The 22,567-nt window shown below is 42.8% G+C and overlaps 1 protein-coding gene across 4 annotated transcripts in view; it reads right to left on the reverse strand.

Annotated features, from left to right (window-relative positions):
* BCAT1 (branched chain amino acid transaminase 1) overlaps nt 1-22,567 on the reverse strand; it is a 214,205-nt gene that overhangs the window by 136,632 nt on the left and 55,006 nt on the right. For all 4 annotated transcript variants that reach the window (XM_067695920.1, XM_067695922.1, XM_067695921.1 and 1 more), the window contains 3 exons: nt 20,245-20,364; nt 11,397-11,560; nt 5,794-5,936 (listed from right to left, as the gene is read on the reverse strand). In XM_067695920.1, the coding sequence (XP_067552021.1) occupies nt 5,794-5,936; nt 11,397-11,560; nt 20,245-20,364 (427 nt within the window). The remainder of the gene's footprint in view (nt 1-5,793; nt 5,937-11,396; nt 11,561-20,244; nt 20,365-22,567) is intronic.

A 22,567-nucleotide genomic window follows, 5' to 3' on the forward strand; every position in this document is an offset into this window, starting at 1 on the left:
AGTCAAAATTTACCTCAGTGGATTAAAGCTGGTTAGTAATTAGGATAATGTAGATAGACCCTTACTCAGAAACACTGGGCATTACCAAACCTTCTATGAATACTGTGGAGAAACCCAGCCCTAAGAGGTGTCCGTGCCCACTCAGGCCATCACTGCTCCCACACTGGCCTTTGACAAGTCTATCCAGAGTGATTTTCAAGCCTGGTGAAGTATCCACATCAAATATGGAGATGTTGACTCCACCCTCTGAGATTCAGATGTAATGGGCTCCGAGTGGGCTCAGGCATGTATATGGCTAAGAAAGAAATAATAAAGAAAGAAGGGGCTTCCCTGGTGGTACAGTGGTTAAGAACCCGCCTGTCAATGTAGGGGACACGGGTTCGAGCCCTGGTCCGGGAAGATCTCACATGCCGCAGAGCAACTAAGCCCGTGAGCCACAACTACTAAGCCTGCGCTCTAGAGCCTGCAAATCACGACTACTGAGCCCGCAAGCCTAGAGCCCGTGCTCTGCAACAAGAGAAGCCACGGCAGTGAGAAACCTGCGCACCACAACAAAGAGTAGCCCCCACTCGCCACAACTAGAGAAAGCCTGCACGCAGCAACAAGACCCAATGCAGCCAAAACTAAATAAATAAATTTAAAAAAAAAAAAGAAGGAAAAAAAGAAATCCAAAAAAACCAAAATAACACTCCACGGGTGACTCACAGACCCAAGGCCCAGACACTGGTCTACTCTGAGAATGACCGCAGACACTCCCAACCGTGGCGAGGGCTGGCATTATGACCTGTCTGCAGGAGTCAGTGTGGTCCGCCAGCCACAAAGCCTCCTTACAGAAGGATGTCTCTGGTGCTCAACATCCGCCCTCCTCCTCACCTCTGGCACCCAGGAAGCTGAATCTAGTGAGAAATTCAAACCTTCAACCATCACTTTATATACACGTTGAGCCTTGCAACAGATGATGGGTTGCCCATCATGTGTCTGCAGAGGAATTCACAAGGGATGCTGGGAAGGATCACTGGGTCGCTAAAGCAGTGTAGAAATCAGTCTTTGCGCTCCAAAGCCATTTGATGCAGGCAAAAAAGACTTTAGAAATCACCTAGTGCAATCCTTATTTTATAGAAGGATAAACTGAGGCCCTAAAAACATAAGTGACTTGCCAAGGTTGGTGACGCTGGGGACCAGTCGGGACCAGAGCCTAAGTCTCCCAACACTGTGGCCACCGCCCTTTCTTTCGTAAACTGTGGTCTGGGCTCACCCACTCCACTGTGGCCACATCAGACATCCTCGACAACCCAGCTCTCTGGAAGACCAAAACTCTTCTGTTCATTCCTGTGTCCCCTCAGCAATGTGCCTGGCCCTGAGTGGTATGTAATAAATGTTTTTGAATAAGAAAATAAATGAATAATCCTTTATGCTAGGATACAGCAGTATGATTTCTTTGAATTTTGTTTCTAAAAATTATCTGCTGAAAATCACTTCTCAAAAGAAGAAAATTTGTTCTTAGGGCTACTTTCTGTCTTGTTTAGAAGTGTCTGTCTCAAAATAAACATGTGTTTTGCAATAGCAAGCTCGCTGGATGTATAGATGTATAGATCTATATGTGTGTACACGTATGCATACACACTGCACACACAGAGACAAACACTTCTAGTGTTCCCAAACGGGACCATTCCTAATACTTGCTGAGCTCTAAGACGGCATAAAGTTAAATGAAAACAGCGGCCCCTCATGTGCAAATGCAGTTTTGTGAAATATATTTAACACCCAAAACTGTAACCACTAGCTTGAGGTCAAGGAACAGAACATCTGCTTCTCTGGTTGCCAGACAGAGATGATGACATGACAACATTTGGGTGAGAAATATTCATTTTCCTCTGCAACCACAAACATGCTTACAAGAGCCAAAACGGGCTCCAGATTGCTCAACAGGAGGAAAAGAGAGCCTACGAATGAAGCTTGTTCTTGACAGAGAAATCATTTTGGGGAGATGAAGGATTTAGAAGCAATAACAGCTGGATTCATCTGTGACTTCCCAAATTCAAGCACTAATGGGAACCAGGAATACCTCAAACACCATCAGCACAATTCTTCATTCGTTCAACAATATACACTGAGTGTCTATCAGTATCAGTGCCGTTGGCTGTTCTAAGCACTAGGGATACAGCAGTGAACCAAACCGATATAACTCCTTGCTTATTTTCTAACAAGCAGAGGCAAACAATTATATTAAATTGTATGTCAGATGATGGAGGCAAAAAATGGGGAAGGCGATGGGGAGTGCTGGGGGAGAGAGTTTAAGATTTGTATTAAGGAATCCAGGGAAAGCCTTTCTGAGAATGGGGTATGCGGCAAAGACTTGAAGGAGGGGGGCAAGCAGCCATGCAGGAAGAGTGCTCCAAGCAGAGGCGGTGTAAATGCCTCCAAAACCAACTGTGAACTCAACCACAACAACTGAGTCTTACTCTCAAGGTAGCTCCAGTGTCTGGTACAAGATAAAACTGTTTTCTCAACAGTGAATAGCAAGCGTGTGTGTTAAATTACTCATCAACGGAATAAAAAAGGAGAATACGGGGCCGTGCGATCTTACAACCAGGGCTGCTGTTACTGGAATCAAAACCCACATGAGTAGATAACCAACAAGGACCTACTACTGTATAGCCCAAGGAACTATACTCGGTATTCTGTAATAACCTATAAGGAGAAAGAATCTGAAAAAGAATACACACACACACACACACACACACACACACACACACACGTATATGTATATACAACTGAATCACTTTGTTGTACACCTGAAACTAACACAACATTGTAAATCAGCTATACTTCAATTTAAAAGCAAAAATAAGAGCTCGAGGCTTTTCAGGGCATGAGCCATCTCACCTCCTTGCACGGCCTTGCAATAAACCTTTCTCTGCTCCAAAAACAAAGACAAACAAAACAAAAAACCACATGAGTTTCAGGCCAAGTGCCACAAAATAGTGCACAGCCCTGTGGCAGCCACCTTGTCCCAAAGGAGCAGTGAGAGTGGGTGCTCATGGGAAGAACTCTGCTTTTGGTAAAGTTGGGGAGGGGGGAGGAAAATCAATATTCTTCTGATTTTCAACACATTATTCTTTGTATTTTCCTAAAGCCACATGGTGTAAATCAAAGTTACGGGAGTTGCTTCAATGTCTTTTGTTTTTTTTAAGCCCAAAGGTTATTCCTGACTTTCTACTTACTTCTCAGAGTACTGTTCAAACATTTATTCCATTTCCTTTCTCCTTCCTTCAAATTTTATCTGATCTGGCAGGTGAACAGCCTCAAATTGACGGAGGATCTTCACATTAAAACTAAAGTTATCTCAGGCAACCATAACCTGAAGAGTAACTCTTAAGGTCTTGTATATTTTATAAGAGCCAGAGAGAAATTCATTCATTTCTCCTCTGACTTTTAAAAGCCATGGTGCAAGTGGTTCATGATTACTGTTTGCATAATGGGTCATTTTTCACCAGGACAGTTTCTGGTGTTTCTGGTTAAATCATGTAGCTCTGATTCAGACTGTGCTTAAATCCTGACATCTCCCATCCATAAATAAGGATGGTGCCACTTCTGTATGATGTAACTGGTTTTGTTTGGGGTTGTGTGGGTTTTCTGGGGGGTGGGGATGGCAGTGGGCAAGTGGAAAGAATGAGTTGAATCAATTTATTATCTCCTAAGTAATACTGCCTGTCCAACACTGGCTGTCAACATTCAAGCATGGCTTTTTTTTTTTTTTTTTTTGCGGTACGCGGGCCTCTCACTGTTGCGGCCTCTCCCGTTGCGGAGCACAGGCTCCGGATGCGCAGGCTCAGCGGCCATGGCTCACGGGCCCAGCCGCTCCGCGGCATGTGGGATCCTCCCGGACCGGGGCACGAACCTGTGTCCCCTGCATCGGCAGGCAGACTGTCAACCACTGCGCCACCAGGGAAGCCCCCAAGCACGGCTTTTGATACAGGTCATATGAAATAACTCAAATTTAGAAATCACAAATATTCCAGTACAAATTTTGTTTTTCAAGAGTGTCAAGTACAAACAGCAGGTATGGAAGAATGAGCATGATCTATACCTGGCTTTTCATATGCTAAGGATTACCAATGGTCAACCCCAGGACACGGTGTACTCACTACACCTTCTGTTTATTCTAACTCTGACTGAAATATAAGGCTCATCTTATAACTCTGCAAGTAATGCTCAAATTAGCTCTGAAGTCACATTTGAATCACCATTTTCCTCTATTTGTAGCCAAATAACAAAAGAGCAATAGAGGCTACTATAGCTGCTTTAAAATTAAAATTTCATTTACTATTTGAATTAAAACCAATCCCGAGACTTCACAAGTATTTAGAAACTTATTTTACATTTCTAGTCTCAGCACTCAGTACTGTGAAATGAACAGCCTAAAGAATGTAAACAGGCCTAAAAATGTTTTTAAATTTTTTGACTATTAAAATTCTAATGAAAATAAATGCATATATATGTATTTTTCCCTCCATTATTGGGAAAAATACCATTTAATCTAATACCATAGACTTTGCCAAAACATCACCGAACTGCTATGGTCTCTGCCAACTAATTAAAAAAAATAATCGCAAAGAGGGATAAAGTGAGCATTCAGGATATTAAAGGTAACAAAGAAGTACTGATTTTTATAGTAACATATATTAATAGTTTCAAATGAACCCGAATCTAAAAACAATACCCAAATAGATCGATCTGTCCTTAAAAATAGTGTTCTTCATTCAAACTGAGCTCCAGAGTAAATATGCAAGGCTTCTAATGTATTGTCAAAATATGCAGAAAGGGCACGGGTTCGTGCCCCGGTCCGGGAAGATCCCACAAGCCACGGAGCGGCTGGGCCCGCGAGCCATGGCCGCTGAGCCTGTGCTCTGCAACAGCAGAGGCCACAACAGTGAGAGGCCCGTGTACCGCAAAAAAAAAAAAAGCAGAAAGGGCAATGATTGTTCAATGAATTACAACAAGAGAGTACACTCAATTTCGTATCAGTAGAAACAGCAGACTGTGTTTATTACTACAGCATTTTATACATAGTATATGGTAAATAACCACTGAATTGATCCGGGACCCATCTCCAAATGCAAGGGATTTCAGATAGGAAAAATGATAAGATGGTAAAGGGGATAAGGCAGCATATCTTCAAATTGTGGAGATTTAAATTCCTTCAGTTGGGACTTACCTGGTGGCGCAGTGGTTAAGAATCTCCCTGCCAATGCAGGCGACACGGGTTCGAGCCCTGGTCCGGGAAGATCCCACATGCCACGGAGCAACTAAGCCCGTGTGCCACAACTACTGAGCCTGCGCTCTAGAGCCTGCGAGCCACAGCTACTGAGCCCACGTGCCACAACTGCTGAGGCCCGCGCGCCTAGAGGCTGTGCTCTGCAGCAGGAGAAGCCACTGCAACGAGAGGCCTGCTCGCCGCAACTAAGAGAAGCCCCCGCTCACTGCAACTACAGAAAGCCCGCACACAGCAACGAAGACCCAACACAGCCAAAAATAAATAAATAAATAAATTCCTTCAGTTGACATCTCAGTAGTAAGTACATCTAAAGCCAAAAAACAAAAATAAAACTCAAAATCTTTATAAATGCTGTAAACTTAAACTCATGTTTACTTGGACAGCAAAAGCACAGAATTTCTTAGATTTTGCAAGCGTGTTACTTATTCTCTTGTTCTAAGGTTCTAGTTCTTTTCTTTCCAGTCCCACTGAAAATGACTCAAAAAGAGCCAAGAGCTGAAATCTGAGTGGATTACCTCCATCTTCATTTATCCAGTAAAGAAAAAGATTCATTGTTCCAACTTCAGTTATCTGATGATCCTCTCCATAGAGCCACAGAACCTGCTGACACGCGTTATCCATTGCTTCACATTGGGCAAAGAGAGATGAGCCGTAATTCCTTTTAAGAAAGAGGAAACATACTGATTATGACTATACTTTAGCTCCTACCTCCCAGTAAGTCTTTAATTCACGTGTGGATGTAGTCAATGTACTATGTTTTTAATAACATATACTCTCTAGTTAACTGCATAATATTAAAGGAAACCCATTAGAGAACGTAAATGGTCTAACTGCACTCATTTGAGAAAGAGAGAGCAAAGAAAAATCATGGAATTCTAACTTGAAAAGTTAAACACAGGTAAAGAGACAAGTTAACAACACTTAAAAACTTATTATTTTTTTCACATACCAATCAATTTTACATTTCATTTAAACCCCACACCAACACTGTGAGTTAGCCACAATCATTATTTCCATGGTTCAGATGAAAAACTGAGGCTTAGAGAAGTAACTACTATCAAGTTACAGCTATTAATTAGCAGAACACCAACCCTGTGCTCTGAGACCTCTTTCAGTATAACCAAGAAACGCCTAACGTCCAAGGTCTAAATTCCCTTAAAGGTGAGGCAAGATGTTAAAAATCCTGATTTTAACCAAAAAGTATTCCAAGAGTCTGTTTTTCTCAACCAGCACTATTCACCTTGGATTACTCAAAATCAAAGGAACATGGCATATCTTCCTGGAATGACAATGTAGTTTAGTAGTTTATTCATTCATTCATTCATTCGTTACCTGACTCCTAGGAGAAGTTTAAGTAAACTTGTTAGGGGAACACTTTCCTCTGTGAATCAGAGTGTAAGATACAATTGACATTTAACACACACACACACACACACACACACACACACACACACACACACACACGGCCCGTGGAGAATAAACTCAAACTACAGAGATAAGAAATTGAAATATCTTGGAATTGACTTTTTTTAAGAAGGTATATTTTCACAATTGGTCTATCATTTGCAAGGAGAACTGAATTCTAAACTAAACAGAAATATTAATGTTCTTTATACCTTAAAATTTCATTTGGAGGGTGGGAAGGAGGGAGATGCAAGAGGGAAGAGATATGGGAACATATGTATATGTATAACTGATTCGATTTGTTATAAAGCAGAAACTAACACACCATTGTAAAGCAATTATACTCCAATAAAGATGTTAAAAAAAATTTCATTTGGCATGGGTAGATTCATTCATAACGATGCCTAGCTCTCACTGTCTTCATTAACGAGTTCTCCAATTTTATGTTGCTTTAGGAGAAAAGGAAGTAATATTTAAATTTATCTTTTATTGGGCTTCCCTGGTGGCGCAGTGGTTGAGAGTCTGCCTGCCGATGCAGGGGACACGGGTTCGTGCCCCGGTCCGGGAAGATCCCACATGCCGCGGAGCGGCTGGGCCCGTGAGCCGTGGCCGCTGAGCCTGCGCGTCCGGAGCCTGTGCTCCGCAACGGGAGAGGCCACAGCAGCGAGAGGCCCGCGTACCGCAAAAAAAAAAAAAAAAAAAAAAAAAAAAAAAGGCACATAGAGAATTTTCAGTGTGAGTATCTAGCCTTTCAAAGAAGCTTCTAAAAACAAACATACACTTTTGAGAGTATGGCTGAATCAAAACCATGGCTCCCCAGCATCATAAAGCTACTTGGGCAGGAAAAAGAATTAAAGATCCCGACTGCTTCAGTGCATTGAAAGGAAACGGAGTACTTATTTATAGGTGGTGTTTTTCCCCAAACACAAGTGTGTATCAAAATTCTCTCTCAGGACTTCGCTGGTGGCACAGTGGTTAAGAATCCGTCTGCCAATGCAGGGGACACGGATTTGATCCCTGGTCTGGGACGATCCCACATGCTATGGGGCAACATGCACCACAACTACTGAGCCTGAGCCTCAACTACTGAAGCCCACACGCTCTGGGGCCCGCGTGCTGCAACAACTGGGCCCGCGTGCCGCAACTACTGAAGCCCGTGCACCTAGAGCCCGTGCTCTGCAATAAGAGAAGCCACCGCACCGCAATGAGGAGTAGCCCCCGCTCGCCGCAACTAGAGAAAGCCCGCGCGCAGCAATGAAGACCCAGGCAACCAAAAAAAAAATTCTCTCTCAGGTGTAAACTGTATTATTAATGGCCACAGGGTAATTGATACCTTGGTAATATATTTGGGTTTCCTCCCATGTGCTGCCAATATTCAGAAGAGAAACACATGTTCTTGGAGGAAAGAGAAAAATGAAAAAGTGGGAAAACTGTCTACATGGAAAATATTTTAATATAATTTTAAATAGAATCTGGGAGATGGACATATTAAATATATCCTTCCCAAAGAGTAAATTCTATTGTGTGAAATCCAACTGATTGCTCTTAAGATAAAGAGAGTCCTGGAGATGAAACAAGAAAGAGAGCCTTACAATAGAAACTATTGTCTGTTGAGAGAGTACCACCTACCAGGCAGGGTACTAAGTGCTTAACCCCATTACTTCAATGAATTGTCTCAACACAACCCTAGACTTTAATATACTTTTGAGGACCTGAAGGAAGAGAGGACTTAATTGTACAAGATTACGCAGATGTGTGACGTGTATGACTATGTATGTGTATGACTCTCAGATATCTGATTCCCAAGTCTACTCTGGTAGCTGCTTGGTTCTAACACCACACTTGCTGAGAGCTCCCTATATGCCAGCCAGGGTCCTATGCACTTTATATTATCTCGCTTCATCCTCACAGGTAAAGTGGGCATTATTACCCTGACTTTATAAATGAGGAAACTGAGGCTTAGACAAGTTAACATGCCCAAGGAGTTAGGTTTTTGAGCCAGGTCCTTCTGACTTCAAAGCTTGCACTCAAATGCAGAAAGAGAATATAAGGAAAAAAGGAGGAAGATTAAGATGGAGAGAGGGAGAGGCCTGAATCAGTGCAAATTAACTAAGAAATTGCCTGGGAATCAAGATGTTCCTCTGATGAAAGACTGACTTCTAGCTCAGTGCTTCTCAAGATTAGCTGCACAATAAAAATAATCCTGATGCTCAGGCTATCTGCCAGACCAACTAAACCAGAATCTCTAACGGGGGACCCGGACATCACTCAGTGGCAAAGCTCCTCCAGGTGATTTCAATTTGCACTCACAGGTGAGAACCACTGTGCTAGAACTCTCCTTCCACCGTGTGCCACTGTTACTTTTCTCACTAAAGTACACTTAGAAATAAAAGGATAATATTATCTCTGATGGCTTCAAAACAGTGAAATAATCTTAGAATTAAATATATATATATTCTCCTCTCCCTTCCTCCGATTCACTGAGATAGAAAGCAGAAAGTTCTTGAGCTTATGAAAATCAATAGCTATTTAATAAATACTAATTGGGGGCTTCCCTGGTGGCGCAGTGGTTGAGAGTCCTCCTGCTGATGCAGGGGACACGGGTTCGTGTCCTGGTCCGGGAAGATGCCACATGCCGCGGAGCGGCTGCGCCCGTGAGCCATGGCTGCTGAGCCTGCGCTCCACAATGGGAGAGGCCACAACAGGGAGAGGCCCGTGTATCGCAAAATAAATAAATAAATACTAATTGATTTTTTAAAAAAAGCTTAGAAGGTAACTAATAAATTAATTATGTTTAGAAAAGAGCAATAATACACAAATCTAAGGTTCCTGACAAAAGTCTTTGTCAACTAAACTGGATGATGGTAAATGCAAAATCCTTTGTTTCCCTTGGACTCCTCCAGGTGGGAAGGACAGGAGTAGAGAGCTTTGCAACTTCTTGGAAACAACAGGCGTGTGTGGGACAAGTCCATTCTTTGGTTCCCGCCTGCCCTCTCGCCACTTTTCCTTTTACTTATGAGATCTAGTACTCTCTCCTCTAAGAGATTTCAAGTCAGCTTCCACTGATCCTGGTCCAACTGAGCTTAACTATTTTATAATTGACTTTATTTTTTAGAGCAGTTTCAGGTTTACAGAAAAACAGAGCAAAACATAGAGCTCCTATATACCCTTACTCCCCCACTTCAGTTTCCCCGCCAATATTGATACACTAGGTGTACATAGTAACACTGGGGCTCACTCCTTGTGTTGTACAGAAAGTTTGTTTATTTGTTTTTTTGGCCGACCTTCATGTTATGTGGGATCCCAGTTCCCCGACCAAGGATCGAACCCGCGCCCCCAGCACTGGAAGCGCGGAGTCTCAACCACTGGACTGCCAGGGAAGTCCCAGAAAGTATTTATTTTTAATTGCCCTATAGTGATCATATATTCTGTGAGACTGCATTATATCTTCTTTATAACAAATAACAATCTGCCTAGACACCAAACTAAAGATTTCCCTCCAATTTCTCAGTGTTCCCATGTTAACTTTTCCCTAAGCAGGTAGGGGGAGCTAGAGAGCAAGGTTTAAATAAGAAAAACGTTTAAGTTGTTATCTCTTCATCGAGATCGTTGCTTTACTGCACCCTAAGAGAAGTTTTCATAGAGTAATCCAGGTGGTATGCAGTGGTGCATATGCATACGCTCTGTGAAGAAGTCTGAACAAGTAAAAAAGACATCAAGAGAGCAAACAACAGTAGTTTTGGACCTGGCTAGCCTAGGACATAGTCAGGAAGGAGTGCTCTAGTGCAGAAGGAAAAAAGTTTAATGGACTCCAACAGGGTTTCTCTAACCCCTTGAGGGAATGCAGTTATGAGGGAACACCAACAGGGATGACAGGACATAGAATTTTGTCAACATGCTATTTTCTTGGTAGAAAAGAAAGAAATAAAGTCTATGGTGGGGTCAAAGCCAGCTGTCAATGTCTCTCTGGCATCCCAGCAGCACATCCTTCAATTCTGCCAGGGCTCCATGAATCTACATTTTGTTAACAGGGCCCAGAAGACGGTCACTGAGTCACCTTGCGGGCCTGCTGCTGCCCTGGGTGTGTGATACACACAAAGGAAGAGCCATGCCGGTTAATCCAGCAATTCTTGTTCACCCATCAGGGCATTCCCGATTCACAGCCAAGTCCACCCCTGAAATTGTCTAACACTTGCAAATGCTCTTTTATTTCCAGCCAGCTACATATGGCCTATGCGACTGGCCTGACCAAGCCAAAGCACGGCTATCCCTCAGCCAGTTGGCAGCAGGTATGTCTACAATCTGTGGCAATGAAGACAGCACTTCAGTGAAGCAGGCATCTTCCCCAGACAGGACTCCCTGGAGCCAACTGGGAGCCTGGGCCCCAGCACCAGATGCTCTTGAATGCCAACTTTCAGCCTGCGGCCAGGGCCCAGCATCCAGGGGTAGTTCATTCAAAGCACTGCTTTTATTCCTGGTTTAGTTACTTTAGCTCTTGCCTATGTATAACAGTCAATGTTTCTCCCTTACGAGGAGGCCACAGAGGTTACCCTTTAAACAACCAGCACATTCAAAACACTGAAAACTAAACACAGAAGAAAAATGAGCATTACAATGTAAAAACTAATATATGTACTTGTATTGAAGTGAAATGGCAATAACTAAATGGTCACGAGGGACTCTTTCCTTTAGACAGAAACACAGACTGACTTACCCTCCCATCTTGCAGTCCCCGGTCCCACCTTTCCAGGCTCTTACGTACTTCGGATTGGCCCACAGGGACACTGGATTAAAGCTCCCACTTGAAAAATAAGGTCCCACTGGGCTCAAGATTACAAAGAGCAGGGCTTTAGTAGGCTTCTTGACTCCCAGAGAAGGCTGTAATAAAGCAAAAGTACACACAGCTGTTAATTTAAAATGCAGACACCAGTCTCAAAGTCTAGAAGAGATTTGTAACCATCTCCCAGAAGGGACTACGGACAGCTGTTACTTCTAAGTGCACTTTTTTTTTTTCTGCGGTACGCGGGCCTCTCACTGCTGTGGCCTCTCCCGTTGTGGAGCACAGGCTCCGGACGCGCAGGCTCAGCGGCCATGGCTCACAGACCCATCCGTTCCGCGGCATGTGGGATCTTCCCGGACCGGGGCACGAACCCGCGTCCCCTGCATCGGCAGGCGGACTCTCAACCACTGTGCCACCAGGGAAGCCCCGGACAGCTGTTACTTCTAAAGCTGAGTTACACAAGCCTGATGGTCTTCTCTTTCAAGAAGAGAACACCGAGAATGGGGTACTCTGGTTCCATTTTACTTTGCTTTCTAAGTTAAGATTTTAAAGGAAAAGCAAATTTGTCAACTTTTTTAATAGTAGGCTTTTTCAGAGGAGTATATTTTTAACAACTAGCCCTATAACACCTTTCAGTGTTGCATTGATTGGGAACTGAAAAAGGGAAGAACCTAGACATGATTTCAGTCTTTGGGGGTGAAACCGAATATCTGCTTCTCTAACTTGCTCTTCTGCTTCTGGACGTGCCAGTGCCTCCCGCAGGCAGTGGGCTCGGGGAAGTGTGCCATTAGCACACCTGACTGTGAGAGACAGCAGACAGCAGGAGCGTAGCTGCACCAGAAGCAAAGACGCCAGACAAGGTAACCGCCCCCCCCCCCAAAAAAAGACAAGAGGATGAAGGACTCAGGAACTCGTGTCAGGAATGACAAAGATAGAAAATGGCCTCTCCCACCAATACTGGAAAATCACAAGCCAACGATGCGAAATCATACAAATTCCTCCAGCACAGAAGCGGTTCTAAGTAATTACTGCCAGTTGTTTTTTGAGGAAAACTGAGAGACTGAAAAGTTTTGAGGGCTACGTATTATAAAGGCGAAAAAGGCCACTGGGCTATCCTGTGCAATTCAAGACCACACGAGTAAGAAAACAAGTCAGGACTCTTACATTAAGTGTTGGGATATAAAATACTTGTGTCTAGTCTTCAAAAGGAACCTGGTCTGCCTGGATGGGGTGGTAGTATGGCGTGGAAATAATGAGAGGAGACTCCGTTCCCCTGATTTTGTGGCTGTTGCAATATTCGATGAAACTGACTGAAAGTGGACCTAGGGATATATTTTTTTCTGAATTTCAATTAAATCTCTTCCTCCACTACCTATTAGCTCAAGGCCCCGCACCCACTACTTGTGCCCAGATCATCAAGAATCAGGTAGGGAAAATATCCGTGAGCAGAATAAAATGTGATTGTACATGTGCACACTGATGCCACCGGAAAGGCGCAGGAAATGGGAAGCTGAGTCCATTCACACTCCATGTGAACGTGAGGACCACGCGGGGCTTGGCTGGCCCCAGAGCAAACGGATTATAGCTGACGGATAACTGAGTTAAAGAAATGAGTCAGGGCTTCCCTGGTGGCGCAGTGGTTGAGAGTCCCACCTGCCGACGCAGGGGACACGGGTTCGTGCTCCGGTCCGGGAAGATGCCACATGCCGCAGAGCGGCTGGGCCCGTGAGCCATGGCCACTGAGCCTGCGCGTCTGGAGCACAGGAGAGGCCACAGCAGTGAGAGCCCCGCATACCGCAAAAAAAAAACAAAAACAAACAAAAGATATGAGTCAGCAAGCGACCACAGGTTTTGGTTTTTTTGCTCATTTGTGTCTGTTCTTTAATGGGGACTAAAGAGGACACCCCTACGAGGGAAGAATGAGGAGACTTAAACTCCATTTGCTTTTTTTGGTTTCGTTACTTGGAAAAGAAATCCTCAGAATAACACACACATCTGCCTTTCTTCCCAACTTTGATAAAAATTGACTATCTTATCTCTGCACTTTTATTTACCTATCAGTTACGTAAGTACACTTCATATCAGCGATGCTTTGAAGCTTAATATTTAAAAAAAATTTTATTGACCATTATAATGAGGAATTAAGCTTCTCAACATAATTTAGAAATACAATATGCAGGACACATCTCAGTAATTTACCTAGCTTCTAGTGTTCTAAATAAAACAGCTTATTTATGGACAAGTTAACAAGCATTTTATTAGATACCACATGAATGCCTGGACTTTTCTCACTCACGTATATTTTGCAACCTACACACTATTAAAAAAAGTAACAGGGACTTCCCTGGTGGTCCAGTGGTTAAGACTCACGCTCCCCATGCAGGGGGCCCAGGTTCGATCCCTGGTCCGGGAACTAGATCCCACATGCCGCAACTAAGAGCCCACGTACCTCAACTAAAAGATCCCGCGTGCCGCAACAAAGATCCCACACACCACAACTAAGACCCAGCGCAGCCAAATAAATAAGTAAATATTTTTTAAAAAGTAACAATAACTCATGATCATGGAAATATTTTTCAGAGATAAATTTCATCTTATTCATTTACTTCCCCTGATTTAATTGACAGGTAAACTTGCATTTATTCCACTAGGTGGTAGTAGAGAGAGCACAGATGGAAAACAGAATAACATGCATTAAATCTATTTCTAGAAAAGAGTATCTTGATAAACCTTCAAGCAATACTTTTACTCTTAGCAAGCAGGTAAATAATAGACTAGAGTTCTTCAGTGCTGAGAAAAAAATGTGTTTATGTGTACTAACATTTTATTTTAAATTTAAGCAAGGTCAACTCATGCTCTACAAGCACTTCAAGTACTGGTGTTGATCATAGCTCAGTCACCTTCATCCTTAAATGATTATTTATGTCAAATGTCTTTTCATGAAAAGAACTATGACTTTACTGAAAATGGTCACCGCTTCATGAGTGAGAATAAATAAAATGTAGCTTTATGGAAGGGAAACAGGGAAACTTTATGGAATGTAACTTTAAGGTAGGAACAGACCTAATCACCAAGTTCCCTTCCTTTATCAGGAAGGGAACTTGGTGATTAGGTCTGTTTCTACCCTCAAGGAACCATTATTTGTTCCTTTTTCTTAATTCTCCCTTCTTTCATGGAAAGCAATTTAAATTCTGCACTACTCCTACAATTAAGAGTAGTTTATGATAGTATAATATTAATCAAAAGGGACCTCCCTGGTGGCGCAGTGGTTAAGAATCCGCCTGCCAGGTGGCAGGGACTTCCCTGGTGGCGCAGCGGTTGAGAGTCGGCCTGCCGATGCAGGGGACACAGGTTCGTGCCCCGGTCCGGGAAGATCCCACATGCCGCGGAGCGGCTGGGCCCGTGAGCCATGGCCGCTGAGCCTGTGCGTCCGGAGCCTGTGCTCCGCAACGGGAGAGGCCACAGCAGTGAGAGGCCCGCGTACCGCATCCTCAATAATTACACAGTACTTTTCAGTTTCCAAGACATTCCATAGCCATTATCTCAGAAAAATCCAACAATCCAGGAAGTTAAGGGTTATAATTCCTATTTTTAAGTTGAAGAAACTGAGGCTCAAATGATTCACCCGAAGTTTCAGTTATTAAGCTCTACACCCTCTACTCTTAGTCCAGAGCTCTTTTTCGATATGAGTTTGATAAAAAAAAGAAAAAGTGAAATTCCCAGGATTTCCTAATGTGAAGAGAGTTCAAACCAGACCTTCCTTCTACCCTCAGCCTTCACCACAGCTCTCATAGTCTAGGCAACCCATGTTCAAACCATACAGAACCCTTCAGATTCTTCCTCAATTTTCTACTTAAAATATATACATTGGAGCCCTGACCCCACAATGTGAATGCATTTGGAGATAAGGCTTTTAAGGAGGTAACTGAGGTTAAATGAGGTCAAAAGGATGGGGCCCTAATCCTGTCAGCCTGGAGACACCAGAGCAAGTGCACCCTGCTCCCTCCCGCACCCCTCTTCCTCCCCCAACACAGAGGAAACGCCCTGAGGGGCACAGTGACAAAGTGGACATATACAAGCCACTAAGCGAGGCTTCACCAGAAACCCACCCTGTTGGCACTTGGATATTGGACTTCCAGCCTCCAGATCTGTGAGGAAATAAATTCTGGTGTTTAAGACACCTAATCTTTGTATTCTGTCATGGCAGCCCAAGCTGACTAAGACATTCCTTCTCTGGACTTCCCTGGTGGCGCAGTGGTTAAGAATCCGCCTGCCAATGCAGGGGACACGGGTTCCAGCCCTGGTCCAGGAAGATGCCACATGCCGTGGCGCAACTAAGTCTGTGTGCCACAAATACTGAGTCTGTGCTCTACAGTCCGCGCACCACAACTACTGAGCCTGTGTGCCACAACTACTGAGCCCATGCGCCACAACTACGGAAGCCTACATGCCTAGAGCCTGTGCTCTGCAACAAGAGAAGCCACCGCAGTGAGAAGCCCACGCACCGCAATGAAGAGTAGCCCCCGCTTGCCGCAACTAGAGAAAGCCCACGTGCATCAATGAAGAACCAACACAGCCAATAAGAAAAATCATTTGAAAACAGTCTTGAGTATTGGCAAAAACTGGGCAAAGAGTTACTGCCATTTTTGTAAAAAGAAGGATAATACTTAATATACAAACACATGTAAGCAGGTAAGAGGTGTGTATATTTATCTATATATATCTCTAGACAGATATAAGACAAACCAGCAACAGGAATTGCTCAGAAGGAGGTGAACTGTGGACTCTGGATCAGAGTAAGAGTAGGAAGGAAACTTCCTTTCCACTGTATACTTTTGGTACTATCTGAATTTTCTAATCAAATTTTTCCCTCCCCCAAATCCCTCCTTTAAAATCCCAGAAATATACTGGCAGGTTTCATGTGAAAACTGATATTCCTAAACTCAGAAGCATTGTGAATGAACTTTAGACTTAGTGTGACTATACATGTGTTATAGAATACATATAACATATTGTAAAATATATAATACAATATATAAAATCTGGAATGATTATGTCAACTATAATTGAGAGCAGGAAAGCTGGTAGCTCAGAGGAGGAAAGGAAATGGACATGAAGGCAGATTTACATTAAAACGAGACGGGGTGTAGGAATAAACTGGGAGATTGGGACTGACATACACACACTACTAGATATAAAATAGATAACTAATAAGGACCTACTGTACAGCACAGGGAACTCTACTCAATATTCTGTAATGACCTATATGGGAACAGAATCTAAAAAGAGTGGGTATATATGTATATATATCGATATAACTGATCCACTTTACTGCACAGCAGAAACTAACACCACATTGTAAATCAACTATACGCCAATAAAAATTTTTAAAAAAAAGATTATACTTTTTCCCCCAATGAATTGTATTGACATCCTTGTCAAACTAAATTACCATAAAAAACAAAAACAGAAACAAGACGGGAAAGCACTTATTAGCTCCCATCCGAGTTACCACAACAAGCAGCCTTATTCGACCCGGCCCCATTTCTTCACCACACTGACCTACATCTACCAACACATTCATTCCATGGGTCTGACACTCCCACAAGCTCCATGAGACACTGAGTTCCATGAAGGCAGGGAGGTAGCATCCCTAGAACAGCACAGTAACCAGTGCATAAAACATGATACAGCACAGAGGCAAGAACACAGGGGTTCTGATTTCACCTCTGTGGGCCTCAGTTTCCTCATCTCTAAAGTGATGCCAGTGGCACCTACTCACAGGGCTGCTGTCAGTCAGTGCAGGGATGGCACCAAGCATAGCGCCTGGCACTTAGGAGAACTTCACAAAGCCAGGTGATGGGGGTGATGACAGACTGGACCACTGTGTTTCATCAGAGAGAACGAAGACCTCCCTGAAAGGCAGCAGGACTTTCCTGGGATTGGCCTACGACATCTTTCAGGGAAACAGTAACTCTTTCAGCAATTCCCTAGGTTGCATATTTTCAAACTGCTCATTGCATATAAGGAAACAGGGAAATGGAATCCCAGTAAAGGAACTAGGACAAAGTGTGGTTAGCGCCTAGCATGGGGAACTCTGCAGCAGTTAGAAGTGATGGACTGGATCTACACGTAGTAACCTGGATAGAAATGAGAAACACAGCACAGAGGGAAAATGTTAAGAGACACAATGAGATGTGTAAGACAAAATCATTTATATAAATTAAAATTACAGGCATCCAAGGTAATAAGAGATACTTAAAACCCATATAAACCAAAAGAATATTCGTTCAATACATAAGAATGATTTCCAATGGCGGAAGAGGAGATGAGAGTAGGGAAGATAAAAGGGAATTAAAAAACAAAGAGAGGGCCTCCCTTCTGCCCGGCGATGGTAAGTGCATTGAACTGCGCGGTATCATTATTAACCATGTGCACCAACACTCCAAAAAAGTAAAAACAAAGAGAATAAAAACAATCTTCCCCTGTAATAATGTTGAAATGGGCAAGAACAGCCTCAAGAGGATGTCCATTGTTAAGAGTGGCCTGATAGGGCTTCCCTGGTGGCGCAGTGGTTGAGAGTCCGCCTGCCGATGAAAGAATCCTAGTGACCTAGAACCCACTGGCTCCAATCCTCCAGCCAGTAGCTCACATATCAAATGTAGCCACCATGAAAAGGCAACAAGTGATAATTACCAGACTGGACTGTATACACATTCATGTGTTGCACAAATGTTTAAACCCATATACTTCACTGAATGCTATTTATATCACACTCATTTCTGAATTACAGGCTATTGTTTTTTCTGCCTATACCATGAATTAGAAGATTCTAGTTGATATAAACATAGCAACCAAATATAAATAGTGTTGACTCATCAGATGGTATCAGTTATTGCTTTCAATTCTTGGAAAGCAGATTTTTAAAACTTCTTGATTCTTAGGTCCAAAGCGTGATCCAACATGTAAGTTGATAGAGTGCAGTGGGAGAGGACTGCTTGGCAGGATTTTTATCACTGAGGTTCTTAAATCTGGGCAGGCATCAGAATCACCATCCAGACCTACTCGACCAGAATTTCTGGGGATTGGGATAAATATGTGTATTTTAAACAACACCTGGGTGATTCATATGCAAAAATTTGAGGGCTACCAATAGACAGGATTATTGGGACAACCAGCCAGACTATAAAATCAGATTTAAAAGCTTGTCTAACTCTAGATTACAGAATTCCAGGACTCTAAAGAATTGACTAAATCACAGAACTAGGTATGTTAGAAAACTACAGACCAACACCTTTCATGAGCGTTGACACAAAAATTCGTAGCAAGATATTTGCACGAAGTGAATACAGCAAGATATAATGTGAATTATTCACCATGAGCAAGTATGATTTAGCCAATGAATACAAGGTTGTTTTAACATCTAAAAATGAGTTAATATAATACATTATAATAAAGGACAAAACCACATAATCATGTCAAGACATTTAGAAAAAGCATTCAACAAAGTCCAACCTGCATGCATGATAAAAACTCTCAACAAACTAGGAATAGAAGAATCAGACCTCAGAGTGGGAAAGCACCTCAGGGTACCTAGAAGGCAGTGCTTTGAGATTAGAAACGTTTCAACAAAATTAAAAAATTACTTCTTCTTAGTCTGAAGTTAAATAATAATATTTAAAAACTCAGCAATACTAAAATGTCAGAAACTTAAGGAGAAGATGACTCTTTAAATTGTCCCAATTCTTTAAAGCTTATGAGGGAGACTGCAATTCATGAAATTCATTATGTAGGCTCTTAATAGTATTTCAAAAGGCATCGAAAAGGATCCCAAAGGACCACTTAGGTACTTATCCTCTGGCCTTACTGCTGGCATTCATACGACCTAGTGGAAAATCTGGTAACCATACAATTACCTCGTAGAGAGCAGAATGGTTAGACTATGGCAAAAGCTGTCTCCTTGCCCCTATCCTTGAAGATCTCCATATGCCACACACCCCCTCACCACCCCCCCACCCACATTCAACTCCCCCCATCAATTATCTCTCATATCACCCATTCTCCATAAGGCCAACCCTACCCAGCAGAGGAAGGAGATAGGGACAGGGTCTTTATATTTTATATCACATATTCACCCGCACAGATGGCCTTGGCCACTCCAGGCATGTCCTTCCTTTGCAAGGGCACCAACCAATAGACTGTGAGCTACTGGGAGATCTCACAGCCATGCTGTTTAAACCTGTTCCCCTAGCTCTCAAGTGCCTCCCCTAATATCCACCGTGAACTTTATTTCCAACATTTTCTGTGGGGGAAGAGGGCCCTCCACTCCCTCTCCTTACCAAGTAATCCCAAAACATGAGGAAAATGAAGATAAAAAAGTAGCAGCTCTCTCTCCTCCAAATTTCAAAACCATTACCACTCTTACCTTGGAGGAGCACTTACCTGGCATTACACCGCTAAGCTGAGGAGATCATGGTTAGTCTTGATTAGCAGAAGGCAAACAGCCTCGCTCATTTCTTTACTTATTTATGTTGGTGTCTGTGGCTGTGTTTGTACCACAGTGGCAGAGCTGATTAGTGACAGAAACCATATGGCTCACAAAGTTTAAAATACTGACTATCTGGCCCTTTAAAAAAATGTTTACAGTCTTAATAATCAAGGGAAAGGAGCATTAATGATGCTACTGGGGGGGGCTATTTTCAAACTACATATTAGAAGTTTCAAGCATAAACAATGATAACTCCCCCACCAAAGTACCCCAAAACAGGAAGTCAGTCTGCACCTCAGTTCCAATGAATGTAGGACGAATATACAGACTTGCAGATGTTGAGTAGGGGACCCATTCTTGATCCAATTTCACAAGCTGCTGAATACACTCTAAAAGCTCTTCCTTGTCAAATGCCTGAAGGAATGAAAAACATAATGAATAATGCAATGTTCTTCCATTGTAGCAGTAAGAAATGATCCTCATGAAAGCTTTGACTATTAAAAAAGTAATAATAGGGAATTCCCTGGTGGTCCAGTGGTTAGGACGCGGTGTTTTCAGTGCAGTGGCCCTTTTTCAATGCTGGTCGAGGAATTAAGATCCCACAAGGCCGTGCAGTGCGGGCAAAAAAAATTTTTTTTAATTATAAAATAATAAGGGGCTTCCCTGGTGGCGCAGTGGTTAAGAATCCGCCTGCCAATGCAGGGGACACGGGTTCGAGCCCTGGTCCGGGAAGATCCCACATGCCGCGGAGCAATTAAGCCCGTGCGCCACAACGACTGAGCCTGTGCTCTAGAGCCCGCAAGCCACAACTACTGAGCCCGCGCTCCACAACAAGAGAAGCCACTGCAACAAGAAGCCCGTGCACCACAACGAAGAGCAGCCCCTGCTTGCCGCAACTAGAGAAAGCCTGTGCGCAGCAATGAAGGCCCAATGCAGCCAAAAATAAAAATAATAAATAAATTTATTAAATAATAATAATAAATAAATAAATATTTTAAAGTAATAATAATAAACCCAAACAAGAATTCTTTTTTCTGTGACTTTTCCCCAAACTGTGATGGAATGAGAGATTATCCACATGAGAAAGATAAAAAAGTGGTTCCCTACCTCTTACCATAACCAAATACCAACTGTAGTTGGATTATACACTTAAATGTGAGAAAACATTAAGACTTTTATAAAAAAACATACAAAATATCTCTGTCACCTTAAAGTAGAATTCTTAAATAAAAGACACAAAGCATAAATCATAAAGGAAAAAAATGGACAAAATCTGACTATTTAAAACTTAAGAACTTCTGTTCTTCAAACGATGTAAGTGACACACTGGGTGAACTTATTTGTAACATAACCAACAAAGGATCGTAACAGGAAAATGTTAAGATAACCTGAAAATCAGTAAGAAAGAGACAGATGATCCAACAGGAAAATGGGCAAAAGCAAAGAGTAGTTTACTTCTAAGGTGAAAAAGGGTTTTATATACTAGATGGGTGACAGTTTGTAAAATAAGTAGTTTCTATTCACTTGGCAGGGCAAAGAAACATACTTTCAGAGATGCTATGGGTTATTCAACGTAGAAAATGAGTCAGAAACACACATGAATAGAGCTCATGACATCAGGATTTGGCTATTTAAATACTAACTTACAACAGCAATCACAGTGTGGTAATGTTATAGAAATCGGGATTGCCAATCATATAGGACATATCATCTCCCTGATACTGCTGTCTAGATGTAAGATTTAGTGGAAAGAACTTCACTAGGGATTTTAAAACTTACATCCCTAGTGAAGCTCTTGCCCTGTCCCATTAGACTGTGTCATCTTAGGCAAGTCATTGAACCTCTGTGGGCTTGAGTTTTCTTCTCTGTACAAAGGTGCTGCTAAAATTTACAATACATACCTTCTTGACAATAGCTTACTGTTATGATTAAAATGGCAAGGAACGTAAAACCACATAACACAGTTTGTGGCAGTTGCTGTCCAATAAATGTTACTTCCCTTTCCTTCTGTCCTCATTTTAAAGGATTTCCCAATGATTTGTCTGTAATGGGTAAAGAGTGGAACTAGGAAGGAGTCCAAAGAAATTTCCTGAATTTCCCTTCTGCCTCTGAAGAAGGTCGGTGAAGCATGTGTTATAAAAGGAAGAAGGAAGGGCTTCCCTGGTGGCGCAGTGGTTGAGAGTCCGCCTGCCGATGCAGGGGACACGGGTTCGTGCCCCGGTCCGGGAAGATCCCACGTGCCACGGAGCGGCTGGGCACGTGAGCCATGGCCGCTGAGCCTGCGCGTCCGGAGCCTGTGCTCCGCAACGGGAGAGGCCACAACAGTGAGAGGCCCGCGTACGGCAAAAAAAAAAAAAAAAAAAGGAAGGAGGAAGAGCCTGGCTAAAAAGGAGTCATCACTTGGGCTTCTTCAACGCACAGCTGAAGGTTAGGGACAAAGTATGTCAAAGGGGGAAAAGACTTCTTTCAGTTCAGAAAGACAGCCTGGTCAAATCTCAGGGAATGAGAGCAATCTAAGTCACCTCCTACCTAGACATGAACCTTAGGGTCTAAATCCAACCCACCTTAGAATGAATTCTGCTCCATAAAAAACAATGTTATAGCCAGGACCCAGTGG

This window comes from Pseudorca crassidens, chromosome 11, assembly GCF_039906515.1.
Source record: "Pseudorca crassidens isolate mPseCra1 chromosome 11, mPseCra1.hap1, whole genome shotgun sequence".
In the NCBI taxonomy this organism is placed as follows: Eukaryota; Metazoa; Chordata; class Mammalia; order Artiodactyla; family Delphinidae; genus Pseudorca; species Pseudorca crassidens.